The sequence below is a fragment of the Panthera uncia genome, chromosome B4 (genome assembly GCF_023721935.1).
Source record: "Panthera uncia isolate 11264 chromosome B4, Puncia_PCG_1.0, whole genome shotgun sequence".
NCBI classification, from domain to species: domain Eukaryota; kingdom Metazoa; phylum Chordata; class Mammalia; order Carnivora; family Felidae; genus Panthera; species Panthera uncia.
This window is the reverse complement of record NC_064809.1, coordinates 31,512,802-31,527,667: the sequence shown is the minus strand read 5'-3', so window position 1 is coordinate 31,527,667 and position 14,866 is coordinate 31,512,802. Positions and strand designations below refer to the sequence as shown.

General features: G+C 39.8%; 1 protein-coding gene across 5 annotated transcripts in view; it reads right to left on the bottom strand.

Moving 5' to 3' along the window:
- CCNY (cyclin Y) overlaps positions 1-14,866 on the bottom strand; it is a 310,156-nt gene that overhangs the window by 45,868 nt on the left and 249,422 nt on the right. For all 5 annotated transcript variants that reach the window (XM_049627004.1, XM_049627003.1, XM_049627005.1 and 2 more), the window contains one exon: positions 11,704-11,738. In XM_049627004.1, coding sequence (XP_049482961.1) covers positions 11,704-11,738 — 35 coding nt within the window. The remainder of the gene's footprint in view (positions 1-11,703; positions 11,739-14,866) is intronic.

The following is a 14,866-nucleotide window of genomic DNA, read 5'->3' as shown; positions in this document are numbered from 1 at the left end:
TTTAAGAGGATTTTATTGAAGACTTATCATGTGTGCCAAATAATGAGATTATCCTTTTCTGTAACTCCAATCAGATGTCTGTCAGATACAAAGATATATTCACACACGTGCACGTGCACACACACACAATCTAAATGCAGGACAAAGAGAAATGGGGGTCCAGAGATAAGATCTCCACTGGACCCTCCACAACGACCAGAAATTCTTCTCCCAACTATTTCAACCCCCCCCTCACCACCTTCTCAGATCCTCTGTCTGCTGCCTCACCCTGAGCTCCTGTCCGCAGGCAGCACGCATCTCAGAAAACTGAGAGGCCATCAGGCAAACACCCACTCACCTTACTGCTTCTTCTTCCCTGGAAAATGAACCTATAGTACTGCCTCACTCACCTCCAGTGAAAGACCTAATACCCTCCAGGCTGGGGCTAGTGAATGACTCAGCTTCTTCAACTTTTCTAAAAGTTGGCTCACACTCCGCACATAATACCCATTCACAAAGAACTCCAAGCTCTACCACAATGAGTACTTTCCATCCCAAGCTCCCTCCTAGCCTCCTTTTATCCTTCTGGCTACTCAGTCCCCTTTTGTGGACTCAGCTTCTCTCAATTCAGTGGAAGGTGACTGTCTTTTAGCCTCCCTGTGTTCTTTCCCCCCAAGGGGGTCCTGCTCTATTCCTGTTAGTTCAACTTCCTCCTGCTCTCCTTTGAGCCCCAAATCTCTCCTCTCTGGCCCAGCCTCTCTCCTGAGCTTTCCACATAAATGTTCCTCGTAGGCACCTCAAATGGCAAATTAATCTCTTCTTCCAGTCAATTATGATGACTTAAAACCAGAAATCTACAAAATATTCAGGAATATTTTGTCTTTCCTTTGGTATCTTTGCAAAAAGTACTATTGATTCTACTTCCAAACTATATTTCAAAAGAATTTTCCTCTACATCTTTCCAGCCACTAACCGGCGTATGAATGGCTTCCATTATTTCTCACCTTTATTACTGCAAAAACCATCCTGCCTCTAGGTTCATTTCTCTCCAAACCAGTATTCCTCTGATGCTACTGTGATCTTTTTACAAAGCAAATCAGATCATGTCACCTCCTTGCTTAAATGATTCAGAGGTTCTCCACTGCAGGAAGAGGACATTTATCATCTCTTCATCTTCCCAGGTCACCACTCACTTCTTCCTTGCATGTACACTACACTTAGGCATAATTAAACGATGACAGTAACAACAACAACTTTTATTTAATGGCCATGAAATAAAAGCCAACAGTATTCTGGATACTTTACATGTATTCATTTACAGCTCACAAACCCCTAGCAAGACAGGCAGAATTCTCATTTTACAGATAAATCAAAGGAGGTCAGAGAAATTAAGTCATGTTTCCAAGGTCAAATCTAAGATACCAGAATTCAAAGCCACATTTAGAGCCACATCTGACTCCAAAGTCCATGCGTTCCTACCAAGAGCAGAAAGGAGAGTGCCATTTATTAACAACTTGGCAAACAGGAGCTCATGGCAAGGGCTCATGGCACTGGACAGTGAAATAATAACATGTTCAGGACATACTGTGGTGTAGCAGTGGTTGGCAGAAAGGGGCCAAAGTCCTGGCTCTCCTGCAGTCCTGCTAGGAATTAGCTTGATGTGGATGAGACACTCCAGGACAGGTGAAGCAAGATTATTGTCGGAGTTTGAAAGCCTAGAGTTCAGGATGTAGCTCTGCCACTGATTGGCTGTGTAAACTTGGGCAAGTTGGTTACATAGGATGATGACTCGCTGGGGACAGTCCTAGTTTGCCCCTGTTGTCCCCGAGTAACCAATAAAAGCACCCCCTTTCACATTCAGTAGAGTCCCAGTTTGGGCAATAAGTTATAAGGTCACCATATGCTTCAATGTCTTCATCTGTGAAATACGGGGAGCAGAACCCACCCCTCATCATGGTACTGTGAGGGCTCTACCAGGACAATATGCAGAATGCTTAGCACATGGACATGATCAATGAATATTATGAAGTCACGTAATAACACTTCCTTAATCTCTGTGCTTTAACTTCCCATTTTCAGTGGCTGGACAAAACTGACCTTCTTGGGGTTTTGTTAAGGGTCAAAAAAAAAAAAAAGCATTAAAAAATATGAGGTAGTATTAGCAGGGGAAAAAAGTTGGAAAAGTTTGGGAAAAAAAATGATATAAAAATGAAATTTCCCTCATTTTTTTTTAATCCTAAGGAGAGCAAACCATGACCTTGATTGAGAAGGTTAGATTCTCAAAGCACAGAGAAATGAAATTTGCACCATTATTCCTTTATTAAGAATTAACTGAAGGCCTAACGTGTGCAAACATGTGTAGGAAGAGCACAGGAGCACTGGACAAAGAGACAGGTGGCCACTGCCACCACCTGCCACCACCTGAACACTCACGGTGTGCAGATAGTCTGACAAAATCATGAAGGCAGAGTGTGATAGTTTCCTCACTGGGTTAAGAAAGTATCATTACCCAAGTCACAGCCAATACAGAGTGGATACAAGGACATTCTGTACAATTCCCAAGTTCATATAAACTCAGGGCACTTATCCAAGAGCACAGAAGCACTCACAGCCAAGAACAGGGCTGCGACAGAGAACTCCACCAGCCCTTCCAATACCACCACAGGCCTCAGACACAATGACAAAAGAAGAAAACAAACAAAACAAAGACCCCTCATTTCTGATCTCAAGGTAGTAACAAACTAATATTCCATGGGGGGAAAAAAAGGGGAGACTGAACAGCTTTTGGCAGGATCAATTTTTATAGCAGGGAAAGACGATAAGTTCTGAAAGACTAAAAGATGAGAAGAAAAAGCAAACAACCATGGAATTAAGAACAGAAGCAGACAAAATCATTAATTTATGAAAGCAGAAAATTAACCAACATTGGATCTCAAGAACAAAAACTGGGCAAATGCCAACACTGAGGTCAAATTTTGCTCTATTGTGAGTCATGCATGCTGTCACCACAAAATAATTACATTCATAATGTACTTTACTCCCAGGTCAAATCTCAGCTTTATTATGGCTCAGTGTACTGACTCTACAATGGGAAGTACTTTTTCTCATTAAAATTCTGGCGCTGTGAGGCAAAATGCAGAACTATAATCCTTTAGGCTTGGCATCATCTGACGTAGAGGGGTTCCCTGATAGCACGGAGGGCCATGCAGGGGCCCCTTGCTCCCTCAGGAGGCTTCTGCACACCAACAAGCACAGGGTTTACTTACTGCTGCAGCCACAAAAAAAACAGAGGTTCATTTTCCAACTAATATTTTTCTGTTACTTAATTTCTTAAATGCAATGGCATATATAGTCCAGGCTGTACTTTTTGGGGCAGGGTGGGGTGGGAAACAAGCATATTCCAGAATATTGGGGGTAAGTAGGGTGGATGTTCATCCAATGTAGGTCTTAAAATGTAAGAATATACATTTACCTCAGAATGTAAGAAATTCAAGTTTCTTTCCTGTTTGGTTTGAGCTTGCTCTTCTACATAATTAGAAAACTGTCGCAGAAGTGCAAATATGCACAATGCAACTGTTTAAGGGTCCACACATATCCTATCTCCATTGCCATTCATAACTATCTTGGGAAACAATTCTGGGAGACAAGCGATATCATTCCTCTTTATGGGTGACAGAAGCAAAGCATTTCCCCAAGTCAGACAGGAACTAGGCATCACAAAGCATATCAGAACAATCAGAATTCAGGCCACTTGACTCCTAATAAAGTCTTCTTGCTACACCAAGTTGTTCTTAAGCAACATCCCTTCAGAATTCTCAATGAAAGCATCTATACTGCTAAAAACATTTCTGGCTTCAGAAGGTCATTTCTTCTTTTAGGAAAAATTTAAAAAATAAAAGTTGTAACCTGAAGAAACAAATAGCTTATTGTTGATCAGAGTTTAAAACTGAATCCATAAGGCCACGAATACAACATTAAAAATCAAAGACCAGCTACTCTGAAATGTTTGGCAATTCCTCAAAATGTTAAATATAGAATGACCATATATCCCAGCAATTCTACTCCTAGGTATATGCCCAAGAGAAATGAAAATACATGTCCACACAAAAACTTGTACAAGAATGTTCATAGGAGCACTGATGGTAATAGCCAAAAGGTGGAAACAACCCACATGTCCATCACCTGGTGATTAGATACATAAAATGTGGCCTATCCACACAATGGAACAGTATTTGGCCATGAAAAGGAGTGGAGTTCCAATACACACTCCAATATGGATGCACCCTGAAAACATGCTAAGTGAAAGAAGTCTGTCATGAAAGGCCACATATTGTATGATTAGATTTATACGAAATGTCCATAACAGACTAATCTGTAGAAGCAGCAAGCAGAATAGTGGCTTCCAGGAGCTGGGGGGAGATGAGGAACAGAGAGTGACTGCCAATGAGTGCAAGGGTTCTTTTGGGGTAAATAAGTATGTTCAGAAATTGACTGTGGTAATGGTTGCACAACTCTATGAATATACTAAAAGCCATTAAATTGTATACTTTAAAATGGTGAATTTTATGACATGTATACTCAATAAATCTGTTTTTTAAATTAATAATTATTAAATAAATAAATTTTCACAAAAGGAAAAAATAGTCAAAAACCAAAAGCAAGAAAAAAACCTGATAGGATGGACTAGAACTGGAAATTAAGGCATTAGTACAAATTAATGATTTCTAAAATGTCTCTTTCCTAGATATGTCTGCTGAGTGGGCCAGCTAGAAATGCTGACAGCAGCAATGAGTACACATGAAGTCTAGATCCGGGTGTCTAATACTGCTTGCGGCTGAAAAAACAAATCAGGGCTCCCTGGAGAAATGGCTACTTCCAGGGTGGACCCAGGGAAAGACAAAATGAGCTTAGAATATCTTACTGTGCCAAAAATTTGGCAAGAGGGTGCCAGAAAGAAAGAAAGAGACAGAGAAAGAGAGAAAGAAATGATAGGGGCATGCCATAAGAACACAGAGCCAGTTTGGAAAGATTGCCACTAGACAAATCTAGGGAAATGTGAGCATCAAAATAATTAAAGACAGGAATGGCTATAAATCACTGAAAAAAACCCAGAAATCCAGAAGTCCATATTAAAGATGGATGGATGGCAGAATGGGTGGACGGGAAGAGAGCCCTCTCCCCTGAGAGCAGAATGACAACTGCCAAATGGGGAGGAGGCAGTGGGGCTGGAAAATTAGCATTTTCCAACCAAAATATAAGGATTGGTTCAAGCAAGAAGGATCAATAGATGCTAAATCTAGGGATGGAGATAAGGAGAAGGATGTTTGCATGGCCCACAGACTGCTTAATAGTTGGCAGGGGAAAAGCAGTTAAATACATGGTAGAGAATCTGGACAGCATCTTTCAGGGTGATCAAAATCAACATCACCAATGAAGTCAGATGGATATTGTGTCTCTAGATTTGAAGCACTAAGAAGGACAAGGGAGGATTCCATGAAGTAGTCTGGCTGCAAATGGTTCACACAAATCCAAAATAAGAAATAGTCTGTTAAAAATAACATAAAATAAAATAAAATACCTGGCCTTGTATTCTTCAACAATGCCAATGCCATGAAAGACAAGAAAAGGCTGAGGATCTCTCCAGATTAAAGGACATTGAGGGGCATATCAACTGAATGCCATGTGTGATTCTGGATTGAAATCAGTACCGGAGAAAAACACGCTACATAGGACATTATCATGCGGCCACTTAACACAGTTGGACTATGGCTAGTTAATTAAAAAGAACTGTACCAATGTTAAATTCTTGATTTTGTTTTTTGTTTTCATAATTATTATTTTTTTTGAGAGAGAGAGAGAGAGAGAGCGTGCGCACGCACACACAAGCAGGGGAGTGGCAGAGGGAGAGGAAGAGAGAAAATCCCAAGCAGGCTCCAAGCCCAGTGTGGAGCCCAACTCAGGACTCGATCTCACGACCATGAGATCATGATCTGAGCCAAAATCAAGAATCAAACACTTAACTGACTGAGCCATCCAGGAGCTCCAAATTCTTGATTTTGATAACAACGTTGTAGTTATACAGAGAATACCCTTGGTATTAGGAAATACACAATATAGTATTAGGATGTAAAGGGAATAATGCAGACAATCTTACTCCCAAACATTCAGAAAAAATAATATTGGATAATGATCAGAGGATGGGTAGAAAGTGATAAAACACTGGCCTAAAACTGGTGAATCTGGGTTAAGAGTATATGGGAATTTATTGTATTATTATTACAACTTCTAGAAGTTTGAATTTTTTCAAAAAAAGTTAAATATAAATGTGTGTAGAAGTTATATGTGCTTATATGACTATATAACATATATAACTATAAAACACATATAACTTTATATAACATACATATATATAACAATGTTTATATAAAATATAAGAGCAGACTGTAACACACAGATGCTGGAGTGGGAACCTCTGCTTAAAAGGTAAGAGGAAAGACAATCTGCTTCTTGAAGGGCTTTTCTGGCAAAGTCCTTGCTCATTCTCAGACTTCATGTTTTTTCTTTGCTTTCTCTACTCCAGAAGTCCCTAAGCAAGGTGATGAAGTTGAAACAGGTTAAGAGAGCAAGGAAGTAAAAAATAAAGTGGCATAGTAAGGAGGGTGCCTGTCTGGCTCACGTGAGCAACAGCTGTGCCCCCTCTACCCTTAGTGAATGACAACAAAGGAACTAGGAAGTCACAGACTGAAGTCCTATAAGAACAGCTCCTTCTGTCCATATAGCAATGTCTAAGCAATATGAAAACCAGGTAACCGTGGTCAAGAATTTGTGCTGGCTTATTCACAGATGAGATCCTAACAGTACATACAAAAGATCAGGGTTTCAAACACAGCAACTCCCACCGACAACATGCCATGAATTTTCTAGGACAAAGCCTAACACTGGTTCAGTGACCCCTTCACTTGTCTTAACAAGGATAATGTAGTTTTCAAAATGACCTAGGAAGGCACCAGGGAAGCAATTCCACCTGTCAGCTATATTTGTACAGAGCATTACATTTTACAAGCCTCACTTTACTTGTGCCACACAACTAGAGTAACAGAATGAAGAAAGGGAAGGGTGGGTAGGAAGAAACATGAAAGAAACAGGGCAAGAAAAGGTGCTCTATATACATAACCAAGACATTCAAAGACCTGACATCCTACACAAACTTCTCATTTGTCTCAACATTATCAGTATGCACACCATTATTATTTCTAGACACTCTAAAAGAAACCTGAGAGAATATAACAAACTGTGTCCACTACTTCAGCATTCTGTGTCAAGTGAACGAGTGTGTAAGAACCAGAGTATCTAAGGTTCCCTTGGTGAGCTGTAAAAATTCTGTACTCTTGTATTACTACAACTTTCCTATAAATTTGAAATTATTTCAAAATGTAAGTTGGATTCTTTAATCTTCCCGGACTTTTAGATTCTTACTGAGATTAAAATCGTAATGAGGCTTCTTTCATACTGTCCAAGCATATTGTGTTGATGTTAACATAACAGTTAGTCAATAAGTTTGTGTTATATTAAGAGCAAATTTCCCAAAGAAGCAAAACAAGATTTAGAATTTTTAAAATTTCAGTTCCTGAATCAAACTCACTTCATTCTTGGGCTTCTATGGGTTAACAGATGAAGAGTATAGCCAGAAGAGACACATTGTAGAAGGAATCTACTCTTATCCCAAAGATAAGATCTTCAAAGCTAGAAGGCAGAAAGCTAGAAGGCAGAAATCAATTCAGAATTCTACTACTTAAGAGGACTGTGAACTCTCTACAATAATATTCTCAAACAAAGTTGAATAGAATATATTCCACTCTGATCTTAACAATTATGAAAACACTATATCCATACTCAAAATACCAGAAAGACTTTCATCAGTTTTGATATTGAACTTGGAAAATTAAACAGAATTTACCTATACTCTAATAGACAGTAACAGTAATAACATCAGCATATTTATACAGTGTTAAAATTAGTTTGAAAATCACCTTCCTTTCTATTATATCATCTGAGTCAGGCAGGCCAGGAATTATGACCCATTCTAAGAGACGGAGACTTTTTCAAGGTCCCCAAGTTATCAGGTGGTAGGTCTAGGACTCGAGCAAAATCCTTTTGGCTCCAAGTCCAGCTAAAAGTGTGCCTGTTGCTTAACTGATAAATAACACCCTTTAGTTATTTTATTCTCTCACCAAGTTCCTAGAACTATCACCTGTCTCATTATTAAGACAAATACTGTAACAGTTTTGCATGAGAGTAAGGTAGGCCAGCCACTCAACTTCCTGTTCATTCTTTTTATATCTTTTTTTTTTTTTAAAGACTTCTTAGAATGATCAATTCACTTTAGGTATGCCATCACCAAGTAGCAAAAGGATGTCATAGAAAAATTAGACCAAAGTAAAAGGCATGAGTTTTCCCTAAGTTTCAAAAGTGATTCCAGACTCTAGATACTTGCAATGCTACTCACAATTTATAATCAGAGATTTTCACATTTTAATTAAAAGATTCATTAAAGTAGCTAACCTTAAAAAGCAAAGCCAAAACTTTAGCAAATGTTGAATAAGAGCTTTAAGTAAAGCTCTTTAGCCCACCCTCTTTTAATAACCTAAGTGTCTTTCATAATGTACTAAATTTTCCTACAACTGTTAATACTAATTACATCTAAAATATAGATGATGATTCTAATACTAATCTTTATAATTCACCCTAATTTAACTGTCAAAATACCAGAGAACTTTACCCTCAAATGGTTTCAAGCTTTAGAACTTATAATAATTCTTTTAAAAGCAGCTTCCTTTTACTTATTCCTTTATAACTGTCTTAACTCTTCTCAGGCAATTAAAGGCCCATCTCTTTTCCAGCCTGGGGTTCCATTCTCTAACTGTAGATCCTTTCCCTGTAGATTGTTCCCAAAGTCTACTCCTGTCACTTACTAAGGTACCAATAGCTAGGAGCCAGAAAAATCTTATTCTTCTCCACTTGATGGAAGTTATTTCCCCTGAAGTCATCATTATCCAGAAGGGGAGCTGACTACCCCCACCATTCTCAAATGGCTTACCTATAGCCACTGCTTTCATTTTTCCTAAACAGTAGCCTCTTTGTAGATTATCTTAGCAACATGTACTAAGTAGGTTCTTCAGAAACTCGAAGGAGAAATTAAAGAAACAATATCCCTCACAATAAAGCAAATAAAAAACAAAGTGTTTTATAAGCAAGGGCAAAGAATAACCATCATTTCACAGTTTAACAACAAATTAGATACCAAATTTTGGTTAGGGCCCGTATTCAGAAATGAGTCCTACAAACTATCCCATAAAAATTAAATTATCTCTAACTTCAGATAAAGAAGCTAAACCTCCATTCAAATGGGAACTGGCAAGAACTGGCAACATCCTCTGAGAAACAGTATATAGGGATGAGAGCTAAGAGGGGAGTTCTGGAGCCAGATCACCTGGGTCCCAATTCTCGTTCCACTGTTTATTTGGCTAACTGCTTTGTGCCTCACTTTCCTCATCTGTAAAATGTAAATGATAAATAGTACCTACCTAGCATGGTTACTGAGTAAACAGGTTAAACCAATTAGAACAGCCTGGCACAAACATGGCAAAATACTCAATAGACTGTACTGTTGATGATGACTCATCCTTTGTCTACTGCTCTAACTTATAACACCCAAGTGTCTCAAAATCTGAAAAGCACAGTTGGTTTATAAGCCTAAATGAATCTGCAGTAATTTCACTCAAATGACATTTCAGTTGGTTGGAATAGCACATTCCAATGGCTTTTCCCAGCACAGGCAGAGCCAATATGCTACTATGCAACTGGTCTATTCATGAACTGGAGGGTCATGCTGTTGCACAGTCATCTGTTATATAAGACAGCACAGAGATTTCTTTTATGCAGGAACAAGTACATGTGAGCAGATTTCAACAACTGTGTGATTTCACTCCTTGTGTCAGGATATGAGAGGTTTTATAGTAAGAGTCTGAGGGCTGAGCTGGGTTACAACACATAGCCCACCACTCTAATCCATATTCTGAGCCCAAGAGATATTTACTCAGTGTGTGCCATGTCTGTATACAACACAAAGTGTGATGTTAAGTGGGAGAAAATATAAAAACAGATCTGCAGATTAGCACTATGAGAGCACAACACTGTCTTGCTAGCCACAATCAGAACAGGGTGGCATGTTCTTCCTCTTTCTTCAAAACACCTTAATACAGCTGCAATGTAAAGGTAGCGTGACTGCAGTATCAGTTCCTCTTTCCCTTGCAAGTCCCTTGGCAGACGTGCTAATGAGTCAGAAAGTATCCAAGAGCATCCAGCAGGCAAATAGATGAAAAGTAAGGATTTATAAAATTAGTTCAAATCACTCAAATTTCTATGTCTAGGTATATACCACTTTTTTAAAGAAAGGTATATATTTTCCTTGTGACATAACATTTAACTTCAGAGATGCTTTACATATTGATGCTTCAAAATTTGAGAAGGCCAGGGAAGAGGTCATGAATGCTTTAAGAATCTGAAAAAAAAACTACAGACCCCCTCTCTGAACCTTTGAACATTGTACATGCATATATACACTGACACTGCCTAAGAAGGAATTACTGACCTCCTAATGGCCAAGCATGGAGCCCCTTGAGAGCATGGGCCCAGCTTATGAATTTCTTTTCAACTGCATTTTTCCAGATTTCTAAAGGTCAGAGAAGGCAGTATTATAGCTATAAGTCTCTTTAACACAGCCTCAGTGCCATATACTTCATAATCGACACATACAGACAGTCTAGAAATTTTGAGGAAAAACCCTTGTAAGGTCAAATACATCATTCCTTTTTTCAGTATGAGCATTTATAGCACACTTATTTTGGTAAATTTTACCTACTTCACCATTCCATACCTCATGGAGACAGTTTTCCTTCCTAAATGAAGAGACATCTATGTGGAGGGAGAGGAAAGTGGCAGGTCTCCACACTCCTGCAGGGTACAAGCTGGGGTATCATGAGGTGGGGAGGTTAGTGGGAGGATGAGTGGAGCAGAGATGTAGCCAGCCAGTTGCATCTGCTGCTCAAGGAGGAACAACAAAGTAGCTCACAGGGACACTTTATGCCTGGCCAGCAGGGGATGGAGATACAGCTTGGGACGGCCAAAAGTCTAGAGCTGAATTTTTGTAATCCTTTTAAAACTAAAGAGTTATCAAGTTTATTCTTCTGTGAGCAAAAGAACACATAAACTCTACTAGAGGATCTATAAATAACAATTGAGGAGAGGAAAGAGTGTGTGGAGGCAGATAGCCTCTTTGAAATAATTCTGTGTTTATTCAAATAGAAGTGAGTTACAGACAAAAAAATAGTAATTTGGGAGTTGGGGTAGAAGAAGGAGAGAATGAGGAATTTAAAAGAAGCGGCTTTCATTTGTACCTGCATAGTATGTGCTATGGTGTTGTTCACACACATCTTCCCATGAACAACTGCAGTTTGGGGCTTCTGAAAAAACCCTTGGGGCAATGGAAATATCAAGCCATGCTTGTCCAATTACAAACCAAAGTGAGTACATCATAACATTCTTCACATTCTTCCACGTACTGATAAAATACATGAACCATCTGCACCTATTACAGACATGGTTATTTAAGCTCTTTACACAGTATAATCATTATGAAGAACACAAGGAGACAGCTTCACTTACATGGTTAATGAAGAGACTCTTGCGTTTTTCTCTCACTGTGAAGACAAAAGATGCAACAGAAATGTTACATGCCTGCATGCCAACCCCTTGCAGGTCGTTGAGAGGACTGGGCCTCTTGTGTCACAGTCCCATCCTTCCATCAACCAACATACCTAGTTGCTCAATTCCTATTTATAAGACTATGTGACCTGCACAAATGCAGATCTGAACTTGGCTAACAGAGCAAACCATACACCCACTTAAGGTATAGCACCCTAACAAAACAACTGCAGCTATGATTAACTGAATGGTGACAGCTTTCCAGTAACTAAACAATATATTAATTAGTAAATTTCTCACAAAACCTATATGCATCCATTAATTTAAGATGATTAATCAATAATAAGAATACTTGTTTCTAACCCACCAGACCCATTAAGGTCCCTAAAATCTAGGTGAAATATTTAACAACAATACCCATAACATAGCATTAAGACCAGGGAAAGATAATGTACATCAATGGTGCTCTTTATCACCGAACCCAATTACTCTCCGTGCTGGGTGCTAATGAATAAAAACCAGGCTTTTCACTAGGCGGCCTCCTGGAGCATCCTGCAGCACCCTCTCCCTCAGAAAGGCTGGTAAAAGTCACAATAAAAAAACATTGCCCTGGAGTGCCTGGGTGGCTCAGGTTAAGCGTCCGACTTCGGCTCAGGTCATGATCTCCCAGTTCATGGGTTCAAGCCTCACGTTGGGCTCTGTGCTGACAGCTCAGAGCCTGGAGCCTGCTTTGGATTCTGTGTCTTCCTCTCTCTCTGACCCTTCCCCACTCGCTGTCTCTCTCTCTCAAAAATAAATAAACATTAAAAAAACAACCACCAAGAAAAAAAACAAAAAACACTGCCCTGTCTAAAAGATCATTTCTCCTATTGCTGTCTATGCAGCATGGACTATACTGAATGGCTCAGCCTTCCTTACACCAGTGTTAGTGTTCCCCAAAGTAGGGGTCCTCAGCCCCAAAGATATAGAAGGGTGACAGGGAGCTCAGAGGATTATTAAAACTATTTAGTATAATTGAGTTTTGCCTCTTCTTTCCTGAAGACTTACTTCTGAGAGTACATAATAGTCAGCTGACACATTTATTGAGTAGGTCACTGCAGAGGATATGAAGAATGGGCCTCCTTCAAGGAGATGACATCCTTGGTCCCTGGGAATCAATAATGCTATCTCAGGGTATCCTGAAATAATAGCATACAAATCCACCTCATCTGAGGTGGACTTTTTTCTTGGCAGGCCATGACCCAAATGCAGATTCACTAGTTTTCAAAAGCCCTTCAGCTGCTCTGACTGAGGGGCCTGTGAAATGTTTTCCTATGTTTACATTCTGTTTTCAATTCACAAGGAAACATTTGTTTTCCTGAGAAGTCCTAATATCCCTGGAATGACTGCTGTCCCTCTTCCTATGTCAAAGATATTTGAGATACAAAGCAAAAACCAGCCTGAGGATGCTGCTGGGAGAAGGTGCCTACACTTGGCATCAGAGGGATTCATCTGCAGGCCACTGACATGCACAGCACACAGACTGTGAATCACCCTGGCCATGCTGGAGACCAGACACACACACAGGGAGCTCAAGTGCATATACAACAGTGTCTGCTATTCACAGTGTGGAGGCTGCAGGGTTTCTTCTGACCTAATTCCAAAGAAGCGTCACCCACATGTGAACCATAACAAAAGAAAAGTCAGGATCTAACAGGAAGCACTGGGTTTGAACTTCCTGGCATACATACTTTGCGTGCATGTGTGTGTGCACATGTGCATGTCAGTACTAAATTATTATGCATCTAGTCAGAGCTGCTTTACCACATAGGGGTAGGATGACATTTCTGTGGTGGTTTCCATTGGCTGAAGGGATCTGGAAACACTTTCTATACAGGCAGTAGACCTGATGGGCTTTCCAGCAAATTCCTTGGGTGACATTTAGTCCTTCCAAGGGCATCCAGAAATAGGTTTGTGCAGAGGCTCTGTGTCTCCCAATTATGGGAACTGCCTCCAAGGTCACCTTAATGCCCTGTATCACCCAGCCTCCAGCAGATAAAAGATATCCATGCTTCAAGGAATATTAGAGCTTCTTTATGGATGCTACTGGAAAAATTAAGAATTAATCAAAAACAGAGGAGAATCTTCAATAGTATGGGCTGAAAGTTTTAACAAGAAAGTTTGTAACCAAAAATAAAACAAAACCACACTAAACAAGTAGGAATACTGTAAAAGTATATACTCTTCTTGTACATCTTCTACAAATATAAATCTGAGGGAAGAATCAGGAGATTTCCATGAAGCCCAACCGGTTCAAATTAGAATAGTAAAAACCAAACTTCATGAACAATTGTAAAATACCCAAGGATAAAGTATCCAAATCTATTACAGAATTATCTTAGGCCCTCACTGTTATTATACAAATAAATACCTACATATTACCCTATTTCCCTCAGAGCAACTGGGCCTGCTGAATCTGATCCAAAATCTGGGTTCACAGGGCCTGAATCATTATTTTGTATTTTGTATTATTTTGTGATGCCACCGCTAAGAGGGCCTTTGCAAAATCAAGTCTACATTGTATCTGAGAGGCTTTTCCACACATGCATACCTATGACTGAGTTCGTGATGGAGTGTCTCCTGAATTCCCAAACCAATTGTCAGTCCCTACACAAACAAAAATAACTCCCAATACCCATGCTTGTACTAGGTGACCCTGGCCATAACTGCCTGGAACCAGGTAGGTACCCATTCCTAGCTGGGCTAATTCTCTCTCCTGGGAACCTGCTGCTGCTAGCCATCACTGCCAGCACCTTATCTGACGGTATGGGGTGGGCGGGATGAAGTGCATCTCCTGTGCAGAAAAGAGTGAACACAGAAGGTCTGACTGCCATCTCTAAAATGGCTTGTTTGAAAGAGAGGTGCCTGGGAATATGGATTTGGGGATGGTTCCTACCATTCCATAACTGTTAAAAGTGTCTCACTGCACAAACAATATGGCTTATGCTGTATGCCTGCTTTCCTCCTGGGAGTCTAGAATTTTGGTACATACTAGGCAGAGGCTGCTTACTTAGCCAGTCCTCAGTAAAAATCCTGGGCATTGGATCTCTAAGGACTTTCCCTGGCCAGCACGTCACGAGTTGTC